General features: G+C 35.9%; 2 protein-coding genes and 1 pseudogene across 7 annotated transcripts in view; 2 read left to right on the top strand and 1 right to left on the bottom strand.

The window, feature by feature from the left end:
• Nucleotides 1–25,131, top strand: part of LOC306655435 (transcription initiation factor TFIID subunit 13-like) — a 77,258-nt pseudogene that overhangs the window by 36,304 nt on the left and 15,823 nt on the right. The window lies entirely within an intron of this gene.
• Nucleotides 891–19,942, bottom strand: FCF1 (FCF1 rRNA-processing protein). The gene is made up of 8 exons (XM_079126014.1): nt 19,886–19,942; nt 19,544–19,611; nt 18,675–18,746; nt 17,360–17,508; nt 13,082–13,154; nt 7,524–7,611; nt 2,106–2,200; nt 891–1,164 (listed from the first exon to the last, which is right to left on the bottom strand). Exons 1-8 carry the CDS (start codon nt 19,886–19,888, stop codon nt 1,116–1,118), a joined length of 597 nt encoding a protein of 198 aa, XP_078982140.1. The 5' UTR covers nt 19,889–19,942; the 3' UTR covers nt 891–1,115.
• Nucleotides 19,980–25,131, top strand: part of AREL1 (apoptosis resistant E3 ubiquitin protein ligase 1) — a 48,180-nt gene continuing 43,028 nt past the window's right edge. For 3 of the 5 annotated variants that reach the window (XM_079129754.1, XM_079129757.1, XM_079129758.1), the window contains exon 1: nt 19,980–20,232. The gene's annotated coding sequence lies outside the window, so the exon portion shown is untranslated. The remainder of the gene's footprint in view (nt 20,233–25,131) is intronic. The other 2 variants (XM_079129755.1, XM_079129756.1) reach the window with 2 other exon arrangements.

Raw genomic sequence — 25,131 nt, forward strand, 5'->3', positions numbered from 1 at the left:
ATTATTTGGACTTCTAATATAATTTCCTTGTCATACAGATTTAAAATAGCAACTTAATAATATAACAAATTCTCATAAATACATGGACTTATTTATGGACTTTCTATTGTGCTTCAATGATCTATTTATCTATTCTTGTATTACTTTGTATCATTTTAAAGTATCTACTTTGATCATGTTATCTGCCTGCTTAATTTATTTTATTTTTTTCCTTAGTACTGGGGATTGAATCCAGGAGTGCTGTACCATTGAGCTAAATTCCCATTCCTTTTTATTTTTATTTTGAGACAGGGTCTTGCCAAGTTGCTGAGGCTGGCCTCAAACTTGTTATCCTCCAACCTCAGCCTCCCAAGTTCTTGGGATTACAGGAATGCACCCCGTGCCTGACTTTATCGCTTAACAATTTAAGAACATCTTATTGACCTTAGGGTCAAGTCCAAACCCTTTGGTGATAAGGCCCTCTCTCTTTCACCTCCTGCTTCTTGGGTCTCATATGTGGGTGTATCTCCTATTCCCCCATGATTTCCTATGTTCTAGTCATAAATTTTTCTGGAAAGTTTTAAACAAGCCAATCACATACATGTCTCCATATTCATTCTACTTCCTGTGCTTCATCTTCTTTGCCTAATTTACTGCATAAGCACTTATTCATTTTTTAAGATTAGCTCAAACATTACCACTTCTAGCCTTTCCCTTCCCATTCCAACCAAGTAGAAAGAAATTCTTCCTTTCTCAATGTGCCCACAACTTTTCTAATACTTTTACTTTAGCACTGCTATTTTACTGGTTTTATTCATTTGCATGTTTTTCTCTTCCATATAACGTTTAGTGTTGTGAGGGCAGGACCAAATCTTATTGAGTATAAACTTATAAAACTTTGAGTAAACCAGTTATGTGAATAATGATTGGAGCATCTGATTTATTAAAAAAAGGCAACAAATTTTTAAATGAGACAAAATATCATTTTCAAAAAGCATCAAGAAGTGAGTATATTTAACCATACTCAGCTCACAATAGAGCAAATAATTCATGCTATATTCTGTAGCATGTTTACTGAACTGGCAACTGAGAAAGTTGGTCGAAGGAAGGTAGAGGAACTTTTCGTCTTGTAAGAATCAGAACCGAGGAGCTCCATAATCATCTGGCATACGCTCGATGTTGTATCTGTTCAGGATAGAAAATCAACACTGGTAAGAAAGGTGGGTAGAACCCACCTAAAAACTCATCTTTACTCACTACAACACTTATCCCACTATCAATCTTTTTTGTCACTGGGAATATTTTAGAGGGACATCATAATGAATGACTGATAGCAAAACACTAACTATAATATCTTTATTCTTCAAATTCACAAAGTTAGCAAGTAGGGGAGCCAGTGTTTGAATCCAGGGAAGCCCAAGTTCTTAGTCCATATTCTTCTCATCATACTGTGATCCCTAAGCTGAAAAGCTGGACAATGACAGTCTGACCCAGAAACATCCAAGAAAAATAAAGAAAAGCTTTTTTTTTTTTTTTTTTTTTTTTAAATAAGATATTAGTGACCCAAATGAGGTGCTAATCAAAGTATCTTTCAAAAAAATATTATCAGAAAATATCTTTCAAAAAAGGATATTTTTGGCCAAAAAAGATAAGCTTGATTTAAAATAATGCTTTGTATTTAAAGCAATGTATCTATTTCTTATAGTGATCTTATTTGTAACAATTTGAGTGTCTGCTTCATTCCTAAATCTTATCTTTATTTTCTGTCCTTGTTCTTGATACTGTCTCATTTCTTCAATACAACCATGTAAATATTTGATATAGTAACTTCATTGAATGCTTTTATAACCTTATAACTTAACTTTTAAGTTGGGGGTGGGGAACTGAACCCAGGGGTACTATATCCCTGGTTCTTTCTATTTTTTAAAAGTTTGAGATATAGTCTCACTAAGGTTGTTTATGAAATCTCCCAAAGTTGCTAAGGCTGGCCTCAAAGTTGGGATTCTCCTGCTTCCGTTTCCCAAATTGCTGGGATTACAGGTGTGAGCCACTATGCCCAGCCTGACCTCTTTTAAATTAATATCAACTATATACCTCTAATCACTTTCCCAAGCGCAATTTCTTACCTATGGTTAGAAATGTACATGATAGGAACTCCAGGGATCTTCCGGATTCTTCGTTTAAGGTCACGGTCAACTGTGGCCACAATGTAACACTTGTGCTGAAAGAGATACCCACTGATGTTCACATAGAGCTCACTAAGTGTATTTAATGACTATTGGAAAATGGCACAACTATTGACTACTAATATGAAGAATCATTTGTTTTCACAGTAACTAGAAAAAGGAAAAAGGAAGGCTATAACAATTTGTTGAGTAGCTACTATGCTCAAGAAGCTCACATTTATAAATATATAACAAGTTGCCTAGGCTTAATGTGATTCTAAGAATCTTTTTAAAAAAAATTTTTTTTGTAGTTGTAGATGAACAACATGCCTTTATTTTACTTACTTATTTTTATGTGGTGCTAAGGATCAAACCAATGCCTCACACATGCTAGGCAAGTGCTCTGCCACTGAGCTACAGCCCCAGCCCTGATTCTAAGAATCTTGAGGGGAAGAATGCAAAAAACTGTTTGTAAGCTGCAAGCTGTTTTCTGTCGCATAAATGGAAGAGACTTTTATACCTTAGGACACGGCTCTCTCCTTTCCCTGATTTCAGGGCTTAGGTGTGCCTTAGGCCTCTCAATGGTGGAGGTAGGCTTCTCCCTGGGCTGGTAGCCCAGAACAAGACAGCCAGGACCCAAAGTATGAGCTTAGCAGCTCTGACAGCTGCAACATTTTTGTGTTGTACCTTACTTTTGTCATTGAGTACCCATTGAGTTTTATAAAATACCCATTGAGTTTTATAAAAAGTTGCAGTGTGGTGCCTGCTGGGCTGTGGGAAATTATGGGCAATGCTGGTCCCACCTATGAGATGAAGTGGCTAAAAAGACAGCAGAGCAATCACCAGACGAAGATGATTATCCTTAGCAAGGGAGAAGAGGCTTTTGTTTTTTTGTTTGTTTTTTTGAGCAGTGCTGAGGATACAACATAGAGCTTGGTGCAAAATAGACGAGTCTCTTACTACTGAGTTACACCCCCAGTCCAAGAGAGGTTCTTAGAAGAGTGATCAGTAGTAGAAGTTCTTGACAAGGAGGTCAGAATAGAACAATTCAAAACCTACTTATTCCAGGATATGTGTGAGACAGCACCCTAGGAGAGTCTCAGATGCAAATGAGAAACACTTTTGGGTTAGGCATGGTAGAAAAGGACAAAATTCCTGCATGGGGAAAATGGAATCTTATCTTAGATTCATAGGGAGGTAGAATCTGATATGTTATTATAGCTACATAAACTCAAACCACTTTACAGAGATTTGTGGGATGAAGAATCAGTATATCCAAAAACAGGAAAAGAAGAAATCAAACCATCTGCTGATGATATGATCCTGTATCTAGAAGAACCAAAAATCTTCCCTAGAAGAATTCTAGAGCTTATGAACAAGTTTAGCAAAGTAGCAGGATACAAGATCAATGCCCATAAGCCAATAGCTTGTCTATAATCCAACAGAGATTCAGTTGAGGAAGAAATTAGGAAAAACCATCCCTTCATGATAACCTAAACCCCCCCAAAAAATAAAAAAAAAAACCCAACCAAACAACAAAACAAAATAAAACAAAAACCTTGGGAATTAATCCAACCAAAGTGGTAAAAGAGCTCTACAAGGTAAATTATAGAACACTTAAAAAAGAAATTGAAGACTTTAGGAGCTGGGAAGATAGCTCAGTCGGTAGAGTGCTTGCCTTATAAACACAAGGCCCTGGGTTCGATCCCCAGCACGCCCCCCCCCAAAAAAAAAAAAAAAAAGAAATCGAAGAATTTATAGACAATGGAAAGACATTCTATGTTCTTGGACTGGCAAAATTAATATAGTCAAAATGACTATACTACCAAAAGTAATACACAGGTTCAATGTAATCTCACCAAAATACCAATGACAGTCTTCACAGAATTAGAAAAAAAAATTTTTAAATTCATTTGGAAGAGTAAGAGACACAGAATAGCCAAAGCAATACTAATCAAGAAAAGTGAAGCAGAAGGCATCACAACACCTGATCAAATTATTTTACAGAGTTGTAATAACAAAACAGGTATTGGCATCCAAATAGACATGAAAACCAATGGAACAGGATAGAAAACAGAGAGACAAATCCACAAACCTACAGTCACTTGCTGTTTGACAAACATGCCAAAAATATATTTTGGAGAAAAGGCAGCCTTTTAAACAAATGGTGCTGGATAAACTGGATAACTAGATGTAGAAAAATGAAACTAGACCCTTATCTATCACCTTTCACAAAACTCAAATCAAAACAGATTAAAGTCTTAGGAATTAGACCAGAAACTTTACAACTGCTAGAAGAAAACATAGGGTCAACACACCATCACATAGGTGCTAGCACCAATTTCTTTAACAAGACCCCCAAAGCACAAGGAATAAAACAAAGAATTGATAAGTTGGGATGATGTCAAATTAAAAGAGCTTCTGCAGGGGCTGTGGCTGTGGCTCAGTGGTAAAGTACTTGCCTAGCATATGTGAGGCATTGGGTTTGATCCTCAGCCCCACATATAAATAAATAACTAAAATAAAGGTATAAAAAATACAATAACATTATATACTAAAAAAAAGTTTCTGCATAGCAAAGAAAACAAGAGTGTGAAGAGAGAGCCTGCAGAATAGGAGAAAAATCTTTGCCAGCTACTTCTCCAACAGGGGATTAATATTCAGAATATACACTAGAACTCAAAAAACTCAACACCAAAAAGCAAACAAACAAAAAATAACCAACCAACCAAACAACACCTGCCCCCTTCCCCCCAATAATCCAGTCAATAAATGTAAAAGGCTGGGTGTGGTGGTGTATACTTATAATTCCAGGAGGCTGAGGCAGGAGGATCTTTGAGTTCAAAGCTAGCCTTAGCAACTTAGCAAGGCCCTAAGCAACTCAGCAAGATCCTGTCTCTAAATAAAATATAAAAAAAGGGCTGGGGAAAGATATATAAAGAACTCAAAGAAACTTAACACCAAAAAACAAATAACCCAATCAATAAGTGGGCTAAGGACCTGAACAGACACTTCACGGAAGAAGAAATACAATTGATCAACAAGTGTAAGAAAAAATGTTCAATATCTTTAGCAAATAGAGAAATGCAAAACTACTCTAAGATTTCATCTCACCCCAGTCAGAATGGCAATTATCAAGAATACAAACAATAATAAATGTTGGTGAGGATGTGGGGAAAAAGGTACACTCCTACACTGCTCGTGGGAACACAAAGTGGTACAACCATATGGAAAGTAATGTGGAAATGGAATGGAACCACCATTTGACCCAGCTATCCCACTCCTTGGTTTATACCCAAAGGATTTAAAATCAGCATACTACAGGGATACGGTCACATCAATGTTTACAGCAGTTCAAGTCACAATAGCTAAACTATGGAATCAACCCTAGGTGCCCTTCAATAGATGAATGGATTAAAAAAATGTAGTGTAACACACACACACACACACACACACAGAGGGAATATTACTCAGCCTTAAATTCAGCCTTAAAGAAGAATGAAATTATGGCATTTGCTGGTAAATGGATGGAGCTGGAGAATAGCATGCTAAGTGAAATAAGCCAAAAGCTGAATGTTTTCTTTGGATATGCGGATGCTAATTCACAATGGGGGCAGGAGAGAGGAAGAACAGAGTTACTTTAGATTAGGTAGAGGGGATTGAAGGGAGGGGAGGGGATACAAAGGATAGTAGACTGAATCAGACATTGTTACTCTGTGTACATAAATAACTATACGACTGGTGGGTTCTACATCATGTATAACCAGAAGAATGAGAAATTATACTCCATTATATATGATTTATCAAAGTGCATTCTACTGTCATGTATGACTAATTAAAACAAATTTAAAAATTTTAAAAACAGAAAAAGAGATGTTATTCAACAAGAGAGGTAGGTTAAAATGTCCCGCTAAAAGTGTCAATTTCTGCTTTATGTATTATAAGACTGTTATTAGATGTGTATACATTTAGAATTCTTACATCTTGCTAGAAAATTTAAATTTTATCATAAGGTGTCTTATTACCTCTATGATGCTTTTTGCCTTAAAGTCAATTTTATTTAAAATTAATATATCTACACTACCAAAAAAAAAGGGAGGGGGGAAGTGGCTCAGTGGTTAAGTACCCCTGCGTTCAATCACCAGTACCAAGAGAAAAAAAAAAAAAAAAAAAAAAAAAGCAAAAGAATTACACAGAAACTCCTCAAAAAAAGGGAACACAAATGGTCAAAGAATATATGAAAAGATGTTCAACATCTCTAGTAATCAGGGAAATGCAAATCGAAACTACACTAAAATTTCATCTCACTCTAGTAAGAATGGCAATGATCAAGAATACAAACAATAATAAAAACTGGTGAAGTTGTGGAGAAAAAGGTACACTTGTACACTCTTGATGGGACTGCAGACTAGTACAACCACTCTAAGAAGAAGTATGGAGATTCCTCAAAAAACTAGGGATGGAACCACCATACGACCTAGCTATCCCAGTCCTTCGTATTACCCCAAAAGATCTAAAATTGCCATACTACAGTGATACATCCACATCAATGTTTTCAGCAGCACAATTCACAATAGCTAAATTATGGAATCTACCCAGATGCCTGTCAATAGATGAATGGATTAAGAAACTGTGGTATGTATATGTATGCATATGCATACACATACACACACAGTTCTAATCAGTCATAAAAAGGAATGAAGTTGTGGCATTTGCTAGTAGATGAATGGGAATAGAGAATATTATGCTAAGTGAACATGACAAATTCAGAAACTCAAAGATGGAACGTTTTCTCTCATATATGGAAGCTAGAGTAAAATCAAGAAAAGGGGGAGGCTAATATAAAGAACCAATCAAATATAATTTAATAGAGAGTGAAAGGAAGTTTAGTAGAGTAGAAGAAAGAGAATGGAAAAGGGGAGAGAGGATGAAGGGAAAAAGCAGGAGGGAAAAGGAGGTGGGTCATAAATGGAAATCAAATTCCATACATGCATGAGTTTATCAGGATGAATCCAACCACTATGTATAACTATAAAACTCTAACTAAAAAAAAAGAAAGAGAGAAACAAAGAAAGAGAAATGAATCACTGTAACCTAAATCACTTATCCAGTCAAAGCAGGTGCTGAGACTTGAAACCATGCTTCTTCCCATTAGGGTTAGAATATAAATTTTCAATCCATTTTCTCAAGTAAATGAGGAAACTTAGGCTTCCTGTGAAGGGATGTTATAGAATATATATATATATATATATATATAGTTTTTTTTTTTTTTTTACAATTTATATTTCTAGATACTTTACTGACCATGAACATTCAGGAGATAATAGTTTACCTCTTTTGTTTTAATGCACAAAGTAAACATTTAAAAACTTTTGATACCTGAGTTACTCTTTGTACTAAGCAGTCATCTGCATAGGTTCCTTTGTGCGTGCATGGTAATCGTTCAAATCGTGGATCCTTTGCAATCCTGCAGGGTTATAAATGTGGATTAAAGAAAACATTCAAGCAACTGGATGATCTCCTATGCCTCAATTAGTGAAGTGAAAGCAACATGACTGCTGCAGATTTTCAGGCACCCTCTTCCCCTGAAGCTTATCCTCTAACTAGAAAGACATTTTTCAGAGCTGGGAGTCAAAGCTTGCTGACTAATAGCTCGTGGTGTGCCTGCCGTCATTTCATCATCACAAAACTCTGAAGTATATTTCTATTATACAGAAGAAGCAGGTTCAGAGAAGTTAATTTGCTCAAACCTACATAGCTGGGAAAAGCCAGGATTCAAAACCAAATTAAGTATAATTTGATCAGTTCATTTTTAGGAAGTTGTCTTACACAAATGAACTGGAAGACAGGCACAAGGATGGTCATTACAGTGTTGTTTATAACAGTAAAAAACAAGTCACTCTAAATATCCAGCAGCAAGGTAAAGTTAACATATTTTGTTACCCTTGTCCCTAAAAAAGGAGGTAGAGCTATCTGTATAAATGTGGAAGGACCTATACTAAACTGTTGAGTAAACAAAGCAGGCCAACAAACAATATACATGCAAACATGTGTACATATGTATGAACACACCCAATTCAATTAAGAAAATAAAAAAGTCCCCTCACTGGTATTCTTTCTCTAGATTTGCATTTGCATAGAAAAGGGTCTTATAAACTAACCCTTTTTAACTATTGCTCTGAGGATAGGAGAATAGCCAAAGTGTGAATGTGGAAGACTTTTTATTATCTGTATATTTTATACTGTGTGCCATAAAAAATAAAATGTATTATTTGCACATAAATCTGAAAAAGGAAAAATTCTGAGTCTGTGATTCCTAGGGCTCTGTTCTTTCTGTTACACAATGATGAGTCACTGAAATGGATAAAAATACAAGGTAGCACACAGGTATTGAGTGCAACAAAAATACTCCATATTGCAGTAGAGTTCAGTGCTAGGTCAATGTGGGCTGGATAATTTAGAAAAAAGACAAGGAGATGAAATAAAATGAAATGAAAAAATGTACCAGGCAAAGTGAGGGTAGGCATAATACAAATAGGGCACCATCCATTGCTAAAATCGTTTGTTTTTGATCAGGAAAGAGTGAACACATCTGGCAGAGAAGTACTTGTGGAGAGGAGGGTGAAGCAGGGTTAATCACCAATGTCAGGCTGAGGAGTGTGAGCTTCATGACAAATGTATTGGGGAGTCAGTGACAATTTCTGAGGCAAGGGCTAGATAAGGTGGTGCACAGCTGTAATTCCAGCAGTTCAGGAGGCTGAGGCAGGAGGATACCAAGTTCAAGATTACCCTCAGCAATTTAGTGAGGCCCTAAGCAACTCAACAAGACCCTATCTCAAAATAAAAAAAGGCCTTGGGATGTGGCTCAGTGGTTAAACACTCTTGGGTTCAATCCCTGGTACCAAAGAAAATTTCTGAGGAAAAAGTAATACAAGCCAAGTTCTATCTTGGAAAGAATAAGCATGATGGGTAAGGAGAATACACTAGAAGGAAGACAGGCTGGTAGCTGAGAAAAGAGGGAGGCAATAGCCTAAGACTTGGCTCTTGGAATCACTCATTTCTTCCTCTCAACTGTTTCCTGGGGAAAGGCTGACACACTCTAATACTTCCCCATCATAAAAAATGAAAAAAAAGTAATCTTTTAACTTTCACCCCTTTTTAGCTAACACCCCATTTGTTTCTCTTCACAGTCAAACTTGGTGCCACTATTTCCCTCCTGTTCCCACTGTTTTATTTTTATTATTTTAAAAATAATTGCTTCAGGCTCAGTTGGTAGAGTGCAAGCACAAGGCCCTGGTTCAATCCCCAGCACTGGGAAAAAACAAAAAAAAAAATTGCTTCTTTTCCCCTTTTAATTTGAAGTATTGCAGGTATGCAAAAAGGGATGAAGAACCATTAAATGTTTCATTAAAGGGCCAGTTGCAGTGGTGTAATCTAAGTGATTTGGGAGGCTGAGGCCCTAGGCAACTTCGCAAGATCCTGTCTCAAAAAAATAAAAAGGGCTGGGGATGTAAGCTGAGTAAAGCACTCCTGAGTTCAATCCCCAGTACTCCCCCCAAAAAGTTTCATTAAAGAAATGAAACATTACAAATAAAAATGAAGACTCCTCCCCAGTCCTAATCTCTGCCCTCTTTACAAATAACTATGCTGAATTTCATTCCATATTTATCATCCCCACACATTTTACTACAGATGTAAGATTTCATATGTATATACCTATATACAGTGTAATATTGGCTTGCATGTTTTTTAACATTTTTATTTATTTTTAATTTTTGATTTTATTTTTTTATTTTTACAGACTACATTTTGATTCATTGTACACAATGGTGGAAAACTTTTCATTTCTATGGTTGTACATGGCTTGCATATTTTTAAACTTTAGATAAATGGCATGGTTCCATGTATGCTCTTGGTTTGTTTTATAATGCTTTGAGATTTATCCATATTGACACTTATAATTCTAATTTGCCCATTTTCACTCCTATGTAGTATTTTATTCATGAACATCCCATAATTTGTCTATTCTCTTCTTAATGGACATTTAGCTACCTATAATGTTTTGCTATTACGTAAGAAAATGCTAAAACATGACTCTTAACATTGATGTGTGAGTTTCTTTATGACAGTCTTTCTGTATTACCAGAAGCCAAGGTATGCAATGCAGTTTACTAGCACTCACTTTGTACTTATATACACAAACTTTTAAAAGTGAAGTTTTGTGAAACAGTACTCAACCCTTACTTCATGTAAGGCATGCTAACATTCTATAGTTAATTCTATTACATTAAAAATAATAATAGTTGTGACTCATTAAACTGATTTCACAACCTACAGACTGATCTCTAGGTTGAAAGACAGTGTTGGAATAGCACGAACAACCTTGATCTTACCAGATACTGCTATACTGCTCTCCAAAGTCATGTGATACTGACAGCAATAGTAGCTGAATATGAGAATTCCCATTGTTCCACAGACTCAACTATTCTGGGCACTGTCAAGCAGATTTAAATTTTTGTTTTGCCAATCTGATGAGTAGGAAATGGCATCTCATGAATTTAAGGATTATTTGTCTTTTTCTTAGATGTTTATGGAAGTTCTTTATATAGTTTGAAAATAAGCCCTTTGTTCATTAATGTTATTAATATCTTCTCAATGTCTCTGGTTTGTCTTCATTTTGCTTATGGTATCTTTTTTTTTTTATAAAGAAGCATTCAATTTCCATATAGTCATGTTGATTAATTTTGTTATAGTTTGGACTTCTTGAGAAATTCCTGCCCACCCTCAACTCATTAAGATATTCTTTATGTTTTCTATTAAAAGTTTAGATATTTAATCTATCTGGAACTTATTTTGGGGGCGGGGGTGGCGGGAGTGCCTGGGATTGAACTCAGGGGCATTCAACCACTGAGCCGCATCCCCAGCCCTGTTTTGTATTTTATTTAGACACAGGGTTTGAGTTGCTTAGTGCCTTGCCCTTGCTGAGGCTGGCTTTGAACTTGAAATCCTCCTGAGCTGCAAGGATTACAGGCATGTGCCACTATGCCCAACTGGAACTGATTTTTGTATAAGTGAAAGAAAGATCTAATTTTCTTTCTTTCTACAGGTACAATCAGTATTAGTGGTTTATCACTTTCCTACTGATATAAACAACGTAATTCTCTAAGAAGTTCCATTTTTTCTTTTGTATTTAAAAAATTATCTTTATTTGATATCAATGAAATATAATAGAATTCCCTACAGGTATACATAAATGAGTTATTTAAAAAAATTTTTTTTGGTCAAAAATGGACACAATACCTTTATTTATTTATGTGGTGCTGAGGATTGAAGCCAGTGCCTCAATACGTGCTAGGCAAGCACTCTACCACTGAGCCCCAGCCCCAGCCCTGTTAAATGAGTTTTAACAGATTTATATATCCCTGGAACTTCTTCCACAACTGAGAATTAGAACATTTCCTTCTCCACAAAAAGCTGCCTCATGCATCTTTACAGTTAATCCCACCTCTTACCCTCGACTCCAGGCAACCACTACTCTGTATTCTATTCTAGTTATGCCTTTTCTAGAATTCCTATAAATGAAATAAAATTTCTAGATAGGAATGTTTTATTTCTTGACTATGATAGAAGTTCTATTGTTGCATACATTTGCCAAACTCACCAAATTACACAATTAAAATTAGTGAGTTTTATATGTAAATTATACCTCCATAAAGGTGACAAAAATAATCCACTGGTCTATTTTACATTTTGAACATGTTTTTTAGCTATGGCATGCTTTTGTAACATCATTCATACGTCATTTGGAAAACAGTGATTAGCTGAGATACATTGATTTTTCCAAATACTGACACTTTTCATTATGTTATGAAAAACCATTACACCTGATACCTCCACTGGTCTCATTAAGAAGGTCTTTAGTATTGGGGATGTGATAAGCTCAAAGTTCTCCAAAACCTAATTTTCACTCAAAAGTTTGAGTTTTATCACTGGTGACAGATAAGGTAAGTTGTTTTTCTTGAAGTGATGTGCTCACTACTGTTAATTTTTGAGAAAATATCTGCCAAATTTCAAAGTCTAAATAATCAGTGTTTATCAGTTGTTCCTTCACATAAAATATTCCATGAAAAACCAGCTGGTTCAGTTCTCAACTCAAAACACATACACAAACACTTTTCATCAAGATAACTATCCTTTGTCCACTGGTGTGCACCAGAGGTGCTTTGTGCACATATCACATTTCATCACAAACAACACTGATGTGTATTTGAGGGTCAAGACTTAATAAAGTTAAATTTTACTGCTTCATTAAGGAATCACCCCCCTGCACCCCGTACTGGAGATTGAACTCAGGGTGCTCTACCACTTAGCTACATTCCCAGCCCATTTAAGAATACAATGACTACTAGCCTTGTAGGAGTCCATTATTTTGATTCATACTAAGGCATAAGCAATTTTGTCATCAGTGCAAATGTCAACACAGTGACAAAGGCAATGGCTCTGTTATTATAAAAAGAGTTTTGGGAACTACCTGCAAAGGTTTCTGGGACTCAGAAGTCCATGGACACAGTTGAGAATACCTACTCTAAATTCAAAATTCTAAATTGAACATTCTAGAGTAAACTCAGAACTTTAAACGTGAATCTTTTAAGTGTGAGATTCTGAAAGATATCTGGATAACAAACTAATAAACAACTTCTAATTGACAAATTGAGGAAAAACTAAAAGGAGTCACAAGATCAATATGGCTAAGTAGTTTAGTTGAAAGAGGTTGAGTTTAAAATGTTCTAAACTTTATTTGCTTTTTAAAATCACAAAAGTTTTGTTTGACTTTTGACTAATTGGTCAATCAATCTTTGGAAGGCAAAGAGATGAAGGAGGGCCAAAGAATCTTCAGTATACCAACCAAAAATAAAACTAGACTAGATCCTTCTTACCTTAAAGCCACTCGATACTTCTGCCCCAATTTCTCAATTTCGGCCATTACACAATCAGTAATACAAGGGATACCTGCCAGGAAAAAATTACAAAAAAGTTAACAGAACTGGTGATTAGGGCTGGGGTTGTGGTTCAGTGGTGGAGTACTCACCTAGCATGTGTGAGGCACTGGGTTTGATCCTCAGCACCACATAAAAATAAATAAATAAAGGCATTATGTCTGTCTACAAACAAAATTTTTTAAAAAAATTATGTCCTGTTCGGTCTTTAAAAGACCCAAAAACTTCTGGAATGACAGCTAAGAACTAGAGAAGACAGTCATGTATAACTGAAAAAAAAAAAAAAAAAAAAAGAGAGAACTAGAGAAGAAATATCTCTTTATAAACTAAGTAGGGCTAAGGTGTGGCTCAGAGGTACAATGCTTGCCTTGTATGAGTGGGGCACTGGTATTGATCCCCAGCACCACATAAATAAAATAAAGAAAATAAAAGGTATTGTGTCCATCTACAACTAAAAATAAAAAAAAAAAAAAAAAAAAAAAAGAAACTAGGGAATTGTTTTAACCCCATGCCATAGAATCCAATGTGCATCTGTCATAAACATATTTAGAGAAAAAAATTAAGCTGAATTGTTATTATTTTTGTGAAGTTCTAGATGGAAAAAATATTTAACTGTGAGCTAAAATAAACCATGAAATTAAACAGAAAATGTAAATTTGATCACACACAAAAAAACTTGACAAAAAACAAACAAGAAAGCCACAGTAAAAAAATAAAGTAGGAAAAATATTTCTGCACATTTGTCAAAAGGGTTAATTTTCTTAAAATACAAGGAGCTATTATAATAATAGTTTGTAATCATGTACTATTTGCCAGACGCTGTTCTAAGCACTTCATAAGAATTACCCACCCTAGTGTTCATAACAACACCTACTGGGAAGCACTGTTGTCATCATTATCATCATTCCTATTTTATAGATGAGGATCCTCAGACACAAAGAAGTAACTAGATAGATAATGGTGAAGTCAAGATTTAGATAGTCTATTCTGGGATCTTTTTATTTTTCCTTCCTCCCAGCAGTGCTGAGAATCAAACCCAGGGTCTCATGTATGCTAGGCAAGTGCTCTACCACCGGGCTATACCCCTAGCTTTATACTGAGAATCTTAACCACCAAGCTATATTTCAGTTCATAGAACATGTCATAGAAATGGTCAATGAAGATAAAGATATTTAGTCTTACTCCCAATTAAAGAGTTATAAATCAAGACAAACATTTTCTATCTAGGAGAGTGGTGATATATGCTATAACATGGATAACCTTGAAAATATTATGTCAAATGAAAGAGGAACAAATATTATATGATTCTATTTTTTGAAGTTTCCAGAATAAGCAAATCTATAAAGACAGAAAATTAGTAATTGCCTGGGGATAGGAGAATGAGGAGGGTTGGAGAGTGATCGTTAACAGGCCCAGGGCTTTTCTTGAGGTCATGAAAATGTACTAAATTGTGGTGACAGATGATGCACAACTCCGTGACTACATTAAAGGAAATGGAACTGCATACTTTAAATTATGAACAGTATATGAATTATCCTAATAAAGCTGTTTAAAAAATTTTTTTAAGTTGTCAAAGGACCTTTATTTTATTTATTTATATGTGGTGCTGAGAACTGAACCCAATGCCTCACATATGCTAGGCAAGCGCTCTACTACTGAGCTATAATCCAAGTTCCCAAAAGCTGTTTGTTTAAAAAGAACAAAAACAGGGTCTGATTCATTTTCATTAATAAAAATAACTTTCATATTACACAGACTGTAGGTAAGTTTGTGATCCTCCTGCCTCAGCTTCCTAAGTAGCTGGGATTAAAGGCATGCAACACAGTGCCCAACTACATTCTTGTCTATAACTATCCCTCTCCATGGAGTCTTGAACTATTCAAATCATCCGTGAGGGCTGGAATCAACTAACCTTCTGTTAATGTTGATATTTTGACTTCCTCCTATAAATTATGAATGTATTTAAAGGTGCCTAGAATAATGAATCCTTTCCAGATCTATCAGAAGAATCACTATCTATGGTAGTTAGGACTTTATTATTATTTCCTAATAATATGATGTGGAAAATATTATTTCCTAATAATATGACATGGAATCAAACTACCCCTTGATTCATGGACTACAGAATGGATGTTCTCTTAGTGGACAAAAACAAGATTAATCTTGCTATATATCTCTATCAGAGCTCTTGGGTCACCAGGTGCATTGTCCATGAGCAGTAATAGTTTGAAAGTAATCTTTTTTTTTTTTTTTTTAAGAGATCTGAGAACTGCTAAAGGGAAACAAACTATCTTCCTTGTTGGGGAAGCTTAAAATGTTCAGCAAACCACATTGTAAACAAATGTGTTGTTATCCAGGTTTTGTTGTTCTATTTATAGAACACAGGCAGAGTAGATTTAGGGTCCTAGGATTTTTGGAATGGTAAATGAGCATTGGCATCAACTTAAAGTTACCAGCTGTATTAGCCCCTAACAAGAGAATCAGTCTGTTCTTTGAAGCCAGGCATTGACTTCTCCATAGCTATGTAAAGTCTTAGATTGTATCTTTCTCCAGTATAAGGCTATTGTGTTAACAGTGAAAATCTGTTGTTTAGGGTAGTCACCTTCACCAATAGTCTTGGATGGTCCTCTGGATTACTTGCAGCAGCATCTACATCAGCACTTGCTGCTTTATCTCACACTTTTATTTTATTGAAATGGCTTCTTTCCTTAAGCTTCATGAACCAATCTCTGCTAGCTTCAAACTTTTTTCCTATAGCTTTCTCACCTCTCTCGGCCTTGATAGAATTGAAGAGTTAGGGCCTTGCTCTGGATTAGGTTTGGGCTCAAGGGAATTTTGTGACTGGTTTGATCTTCTTTATAGACCACTAAAACTTTCTCCATATTAGCAGAAATATTGTTTTGTTTTCTTACTAATTATGTGTTCACTGGAATAGCACTTTGACACTTTTAATTTCTTTCAAGAGTTTTTCCTTTGTATTTACAATTCTGGCTAATCTTCGGAACAAGAGGTCTAGCTTTCAGTCTATCTCAGTTTTTGACATACTTTCTTCACTAAGTTTATCGGCATGTAGTTTTTGATTTAAAGGGAGAGATACATGATTCTTCCTTTCATTTTAATAACTAGAAGCCACTGTAGGGTTATTAAGTGTCCTCATTTCAATACTGTTGTATCTCAGTGAATAGGTAGGCCTAAAGAGAGGGAGAGAGGTGGTAGAATGGCCAGCTGGGAGCAATCAGAACACATCTATGGGTTGAGTTTGCCTTCTTATATGTGAACCGTTCATGGTGTTCCCATTTACAAAACTGACATCAAAAATCACTAATTACAGATTAATAAAAAAGATATAATAATAAAGAAAATGTATAAACTATCATGAGTTACCAAGAGGAAAAATGGTGCTCAAAAACTTGCTTTGTGCAGGACTGCCACAAATTATCAATTTGTAGAAAACACCGTGTCTGTGAAGTGTAATTTAAAAAAGCAAAATAACACAAGGTATGTCAATAGTATTCTTTAAGGATTAAAGGAGGTATAAACTTTCCCTTTTGATTCCAATAGTTTATTCTTTATGACAAAATACAAGCCTAATTTTCATTTGTACTTTTTATCAGGTGACTGGAAAATACATAAATTCAAACTTATCAAATCTTACTATTATAAAGTTACGGCCTACATTTTTTTCCTGTTCACAGTAGTGTGAGAAGATCATGTGAAGGAGGGTAACCCAAATACACAAGGGAACTTTATTAATGGTAAATTGCACACCTAGTTATAAATATACACATCCTTTAAAATAAATAACTGAGTAAACCTAGAAATCAACCATCATCCAACTTCTGATTCTATCATTGTAAATGTCTTATTTAACTCTTCTTCACTCCTTAATATAAAAGAATGTACATACAGAAAAATTATAAGATTTTTATATATCTGGAATTTTAAAATTCTAAATTCTAAAGCAAATTCCCCTTCTATGTTCAAAATTGATGTCCATAATGATGGCCAAGCACCGTTTTCTGAATTGTGAAAGTTTAATTACTTCTAGTCCCATATGCTTTATATTTTAATTTAATAAAAATGGTCATTTCTCTGATGACCATTGCAAATTAAATGGTAATTCATTTGCAGTGAATTCCATAGCCTTCTTTTCATGTTTTGGGATAAATATAATTATTCTGTACAAATGTCACAGAAATGTAAAAGTAGGATACTCACACTTGGCATACAGACAGTCCATCATTGATTGCACTAAGTCCAGTTTGGCTTTAATGGAAAAATTGATAAAGTTGGTATCAACTAGGATATGATAAGGTGGTCCCAGTTGTGTATTATACTGGAAGAATAAGCAGGAAGGATGTTGGGGGCTGAAGGAAAAAGAAAAATAAGAACACAAAGTTAAGTCTACATTTATATTTTGGTATGAACAAAAATGAAAATGAAGACTTTGTTTAGGATAGTTTACTATAGATTAAATTCCTTTTCTCTTATCCATAAGAAATAAATTCTAAACAGGAAGGCAAGGAAGAAATTAAAGGCTTATCTTTTTTAAAAAAATTATATTTTTTAAACTTTATTTATTTATTTATTTTTTTAATGTGGTGCTGAGATTGAACCCAGTGCCTCATGTAAGCTAGGCAAGCACTCTACCAGTGAGCTACAACCCCAGTCTGTAAAAGCTTATCTTAATCTCATGTGCACTAGCATGTTTTGCCACATTTACAAAAGCAATTATCCAACCCAGGCCTTCTATCAGAAGTAGAATAGCCATGGACACAAAGTGGAGGGCTACTGATATCATAATTAGAAAAATACTACAGCAAATTTTCATTCTCACAGGATCCTAAAATGGTTGCACAGAATGTGATCAAGCAGAACAGTTTGTCCCGTTTAGGATTATGTACTACAGCAGGGCCTTTTTGTCATCTACAAGTCCTAAATGTTTAAATACTAGTCCATGGACCAGTATCTACCTGTGATGATATGGCCAATCTAGGACAAAATGAGAAAAACAAGGAAAATGTTGTAAGGTTTTTGTAAAATGAAATATATTTATTAAAAGGAATGACCTTATTCTGAAAATACTATTAATTCATTACTTTTTTTTTGTAATACAATCTTTCTTTCATGAAATGCTAGTGTGTTTAAACAATGGTTAATTAGGGGCTGGGGTTGTGGCTCAGTGGTAGAGCACTTGCCTTGCATGTGTCAGGCACTGGGTTTGATTCTCAGAACCACATATTAAATAAATAAATATAGGTAAAGGTTCATCAACAATTAAAAAATATTTAAAAAAAACAATGGTTAATTATTTCTTTTAAAAGATTCTTGGCAAACAAAAAAACTAATACTCTCATATCTCCAGGATTTTAGGGGAAAATTTTACTCTTCCATGAAATCCCAAAACCTTCAAACCAGTAGCATATAATCAGCAATACCACTCTCATTTGCATAATTGTGTCAGACTTACTAACAAGTTCGAGTAAACTGTTTCTTTCGGTTTTAAAAGAAAACAATTTTTTTGATTACTCACACTTCTCTTTCCTTCAGTGCACTGGGATCTTTCTTTGGTTTCTTTTTAGGTTTTAATCTATCCTTTTCTTTACTGGAAAAAAAAATTAATACAGGGGAGAAGAAGAAAAGTACAGTAGTTATTCAAAAATTCCATTCTTTTTTGTCTACAGAGGAATTTCTACTTTGTGACATTTTTACGTTAATATCAACCTACACTTTCTGAGAAAATAACTGTAGTGGAAAGTAGTCTAGAATATCCAAATTATTCAGTAAAACCAATAACCAAAAAAACTGTTAATGAGTAAATGTTGGTTATACTACAGTGTCTTTTTTAGCTAGAAGTTATATCAAGGACCAAAATCCACTTCCAAGAAGTGGGTAAAAAGGTTGATATTTATCTTCTGATGACTCAAATGTTTTAACAGTAGATGGAGCCGCTAGGGTCACAGGTCTGCGCCCGGCTCATAAGTGATTTATAATATGGAGTCATTTGGGAGTATTCCCAATGTCTCCTTCAAAAGTTTGTCACGAGCTGAAGACACTTTCAACGACAACAAACATCTTTTTCAATGTAATGGTAAGAACATTACGATATCTACATCACAAACTGCTCTGGGGTTTAAAAGTGATATGGTAGATAAAGCATAGAACAAGAGCGGAAGAAAGTGAGCACTTAAGAAATGTTTAATTCCCATTGCCTTTCCCACAGAGTTCGGTTAGCAGCTATGTGACTGTTACACATCTGACTACTATCTCATGCGACATACATCTAAGACACAATAATATCATAAGAGAAAACAAAACAACAACAAAAATCGTTGCTACTTATCCCCTCGTGACTCCTATATCTCTGAGTTGTTAAGAACCCAAGTGATTCTGGACACTCACAGCCTCTCATCTCTGAGACTAAGCATTCGCTTCATGGTCGCATACTTCCTTGCTTTCTTTTGCTTTCCCTTGAAACAGAAATTTTAGAGTTAAAAGAGTTGGAAACACACTGCATCTTTTTAAGTCCTCTTCTCCAGTCCATTCTCTTTTCCTTCAAACACCCAGACCCTTTTCTTCACTCCTTAAAGCACAACAGGCTCGGTTACGAGCAGTTTAAGAGCTAAGATCCGAATGCAAATAAACAAGGGAAGTGTAAGAAAAAAATGGGGCCAAGCGCTGAGTCCCTCCTAATCCCCCGATATAAGAGATCCGACAAGGATCATTCTCGGACCCTTCTCTCACCATGTTCACGCCGCACACCCGTTTCTTCCGGATACACCAATTACGCGACACTTTTACGACATGTACACACTGCTTCCGGCGTAGGATAACCCGGAAGCGGAAGCCACTTTGAGAAACGGAAAAACCCCCGAGCCGGCTCTCAACTCCGGCAGAGACTAAAACCGGGGTCTCTTGGCGGGTGTGTTGAGGGTTCTGTCTTCGGTTGAGTACTGCTGCCACTTCCCAGGACACCAGAGCTGAGACTTCGCTGCAACTGTTGGCTCGGGTAACGTATCTCTCCACCCATCCAGCTCGAGGCAGAGCCCAGCAGACCTACCTGCACCAGAATTCCCAGAGAGAGGACAAGGGTAGGGGATCGGAATCCTGGGTTGCTTAGTAGTTTGGGGAAACATACTGTCCTTATAGTCCAGCGCTGGGGCATCAGGTCTTCGCTCTCCAACCCCGAGGCTTTGGTTCCTACTCGGGTTTCCTAGCCGCAAAGTGCTTCGTGCAGCTAGAAGGACCTTTCTTCTTGAATAAACAGTGCATTCGTCCCGGCGAAGAGAGTGAGGAAGCATCGCTTGAGGGCCTTCTTTAGGCTATCTCTAGAAAACGGGAACATGAACTTGCATATGTTACTATTCCTTAAGCCAAGAATATGGTGGAAACAACTGGCATTTATCCTAAGGCTTGGCGTGCCTTCCTTGAGGGAAAAGGGAGAATTTGTGAAAACAAGAAGGGAAAGATAGTTTCCTTCCTCCCCCACATTCCAGGTATCTGCAGTGTACTCTTGTGGGTCTTCACCTTTTGGAGCTCATTCACACCCCATGAAAATTTGTGGAAAGCCAGGGACAGTTCTTTTAAAATTGAGTTTGCACGTGCGCGCGTGTACACACACACACACACACACACACACACACACACACACACAACTTGTCTTAAAATTTAAAAGATTCGTGGACTATGAAGCTCATTCCTGGACCATTCAAGTATCTGGAAACTTCATACTAAGAACCCCTATACTGTATACTGTATTTATTGCTTAACGTTTTATAATACCTTTTTTTAAAACCTTCACAGTAACTTTAAGTACATTCATTTTAGGTATGGGGAAGCTGAGGCCTAGGCTTTGTTCAGGGTTCTGTTTGATCCCAAAGCCTATGCTTTGCTTTTTTTTTTTTTTCTAAATGGTGCTAGGTGACCAACCCAGGGCATTGTGCTTGGTAAGCAGTGCATTCTACACCCTCAGCCCCACCTGTGCTTTTCTTATTACTTGATACTATCATGTTTGAAAGCCCCAAATGCTTTCCGGTTAAAGAAAAAAGTGACTACTGTATAACCCTTACTGTAAGACAGTATATTGGTTAATATGAACTTAGGAGTCTAAGTGATGGGTTAAAAAAAAAAAATCTCTGCCTCTTACTGGCTGTATGACATTGGACAGGTTAATCTGTGTCTCAGTTTCTTCATATGTAAAACTGAGATAATCATAGTATCTGCCTTACAGGGATATTATCAGAACTACCATACTCATTTATAATATGTTACCTAAAACAGAGCCTACCACAGAGTATACTCTCCAAGTGTTTTCTGTGTTGTTCCCAACAGTTCTTCCAACTGTGGTAGAATTAGAATTTTATGGGTTGGGGATATAGCTCAGTTGGTAGAGTGCTTGCCTAGCATGCACGAAGCCCTGGGTTCAATCTCCAGCACAAAAAAAAAAAAAAAAAAAAAAAAAATTTATGCCGTGTGTGTGTGTGTTGGGGCAGGTACTGGGGATTTTACTATATAGTTGCACTGTTTTAGAACTTGAATATGTTGATAAGCTTCAAAAACTTTTTATTATTGGGTTTTCAGGTCTTGAAAAGCTCAGTGGCAGGAAAATTTCTTGTGTTGATTTGGATTAGATCTAATGTTTTTCCTGCTTCTTTCTCTTTTAGGCATGCATGCATTTAAATTGCTTCATGGTTTGCATATTCGTAGGCTCTGAATTTTTGATGTGGAAGTAGTTTTATTATTGGAGTATCTACAGATACCGTATGCACCTTTTGCTTTATCCCATTTGAAATCATTAGACGTTAATCTTTTCAGAACAGCTTGTCTCTGCCAAGCTGTCATTCGTGGGTAGAGCTAACAACAACCACTTTTTTTTCCCCCCCTTCATGGAATGCAGTTTTATTTTTTAATTTTTTTTAAAATTTTTACAGACTGCATTTTCATTGTACACAGATGTACCCAATAATTTGTGTACAATGAATCAAAATGCAACCACTTTTTTGATACATTAGAACCTCTTGGTGAATAGGCAGTAAGCTTTTAAAGTAAACATTGCCAGTTATTTTTTAAGTCAGTTGGAGTGCTAGTATGTAGCTCAGTGGTACAGTGCTTACCTGGCATGTGTGAGGTCCTGGGTTCAATCTCTAGCACTGCAGAAACAAAACAAAACATTTAAAGACTGATTAGTAAATTAATGAATCAGTCTCTAAATGTTTTGTATTGTTTCTGCAGCATATATATTTTCATTCAGAGGGACAGTTGCATGATTGAATAGTAATTTGCATTTAAAATCAGGCATTGACAGGTACTTTGCGGGAAATATGTCCCCTGAATTTTGGAATTCGTTTACTAACAATTATTTTTAAAAGCTGTTTGCAATTTTCGTTCTGAAAATTTTCTGATTTCCTGGTTAATATTTGATAGGGAGCTAAGTTAGTGTGAGAATACCGTGGGGGGATGAGAACATACTTAGAAAGCTATGTTTTTGCTGCATTGTTATTTTGTTGCAATCTGAGATTCTTGTAATCTGAGATTAAAGTACTCAGATACTCTATAACATTCTTTGATGAGAACGGGAAGGAAAGAGGTGGTGTTGATTCTGTTGGATGGAGCAGGAGGTAATGGTTTTCAGGTACATACTTGTAAGGAAAAGAAATGATTTTAATTCTTAGCAGTAAGAGGATTGTTTTGTATTTTTATGTGGTTCTGGAGAAAAAGACTCAAGGCATTGGACCCACAGTGTGAACACATAATTTGGCTTGGACTTCATTCCATGCACTAATTGGACTAATTTATCAATTTAAGTTGGTAACAAATTCTTTATAAAGTATTATGGATAATCAAAGATTCCTTAAAGACTTCTTGTAGAAAGACTTGTGAACAGTCAAATATGGCAGGTCATTAAATTGATATTTGTGAATTGAAATATTATAGAGAAATTATTTCACCTGTTCATCTTTCTGGTAGTGGTCCAGGTCAGTCCTGTTGTAGAATAGTTATTACTACAATCAGTGTGCCACATGACAGATCTGACTTTATGACCTTATAGAAGTCTGGTCTATCCACTTTGGGCATTTCAAATCCAAGAATATACACCCCTCCCCTGCCCCCGGTGAATATATTAGGAAGAGAAAACAGCTGAAACCTCCCAAGTGTGATCTAGCATTTCATGTCTTGGTGAGGAGGGAAACCCAGCCTGGCTGTGCAAATGGCTTCTAGGAAGGAAGGAGTTGAAAAAGATTTAAAAATATGTTTAGTCTAGCATTACTTGATTTGGGACAGTGATTAGGGAGTCATGATCACAATCCCAAGGAGGAATGGGATATTAAGTGAGGAACCATATTTAAGTAAAAAAATAAAAGTAAAAAGTTGTGGAACATTTTTTGAAACTGTAAAAAAGTTTCAAAGATAGTCCAGAGTGTTCCTGTACACCTTTCACCCGACTTCTCCTAATGTTAACTTTTTACACAACCAGGTACAGCTGTTACAGCTAAGAAATTAACATTATTAGTGGAACTACAAACTTTGGATTTTACAATTTTTTAAAATTTTCATTTATTTTTATTTGTTTTGCGGTGCTGGGGATAGAACCCTTGTGCTTGCACTCTATCAACTGAGCTATATCCCCAGCCCAGATTTTGCAAGTTTTTCTGCTCATGTTTTTTTCCTTTTCTTTCTCTCTCTCTCTCTCTCTCTCTTTTTTTTTTTTTTTGCCTTCTTTTTTCTGTCCCATAAACCAGTCCAGAATACCACATTGCAGTTGGACCATGTGTAATTATTACTAACAGGTTGAGGTTCCTGATGAGTGCTTTTTTGTGCTATGTATGTGGTCCAGTAATCCCCTCTGATCATTGATGAAGAGTAAAAGTCATTGACCATGAGAATAAATAATACTACATAGTACCATTTCTTGATTCCCAAACTTCTGGTAACTGTGAAGAGTTGGCTCTGCTCCCAGGAAGGTGTTGTGAAGTTTCTTGAGAGGCTAAGAGCTAATCCTGATTAAGGTGCCCATTCCGGGCTTCATCAGCACCTTGTGCTCACCTCGTAGATTTTACTACATGGAATTATAACTAGTGATTAACTTGTCTGCCTTCTTTGCTAATCTGTATTTAAGGAGTTGATGACTGTTTTATTCATTTTGGTACAGCTTATTGCTTGGCATGTGGTAGGTTCTTAATACACATTTGAAGAAATAAATGAAGTCCTTGTTTGGTAACATTGATTATTAGGTCAACAGAAATTTTGTTTTGAATTAGTAAGTGTTGAATTTCTTTTTTACATTGAATCATATTAGGTTGCCATTTTTGTGACTAGTTGAGTTTCGTCTTGAAATCTTAAAGAAATATTAAATGCTCATTTAAGATTGGTATTCCTTTTGTGCTGGGGGTAGAGCACTTGCCTAGTATGTATGAAGCCCTGTGTTTGATACCTAACACCATTAAAAAAATGTTCTTCCTTTAAATTATATAATTTATTTCCCATTTAAATAAGAGTAGAATTGAAAGTAATGGCTCATAATAGAGGCAGAAATTCTTGTTAGCTTTTAAGTATATGTACAACAATTCTATTTCTACCCCACTGGACTACAGTTCTGGTCATTTGCCTGCCATTTCATGCACAGTTAATGAAATAACAACTTCCTAGACTTATTGAGGGAGACAGCTTGTCAGACTCAGAGAAATAGTTTTAAAATCTTCCTGTTATAGCCAAGATTCAGTGGCCCAGGGTCACCAAAGCTTAAAAGCTGCCATGGGTTGGCAACATGGGGGCCTGTCCTAATTGTGTGGATCAGCACAATAGAGTCCATTTTGTATGCAGAAAAAGAATCAGGATAGGAGGACGTAGTAAATTGAAGCTAATAGTTTTCCTTTTTAAAAGATCCCCAGAAATCTGTTAATTTGGATACCATATTGTCATCTCCAAAATTATTGTAAATCCTTCATCTTTCTGAACTGAATGTGACTCTAGCCTTGAATCCAGTCAACTGA

The sequence above is a fragment of the Sciurus vulgaris genome (assembly GCF_902686455.1).
Source record: "Sciurus vulgaris genome assembly, chromosome: 2".
In the NCBI taxonomy this organism is placed as follows: Eukaryota; Metazoa; Chordata; class Mammalia; order Rodentia; family Sciuridae; genus Sciurus; species Sciurus vulgaris.

Excerpts from the sequence above, each read along its gene's own strand:
- FCF1 (XM_079126014.1), bottom strand. Across the intron at positions 18,747-19,543 it reads AGTCTCAGAGATGAGAGGCT|TAAAGAAAAGGATAGATTAA; the intron begins GTGAGTGTCCAG and ends TTTTTTTTCCAG. Across the intron at positions 7,612-13,081 it reads AAGTATCGAGTGGCTTTAAG|GATTGCAAAGGATCCACGAT; the intron begins GTAAGAAGGATC and ends ATAACCCTGCAG.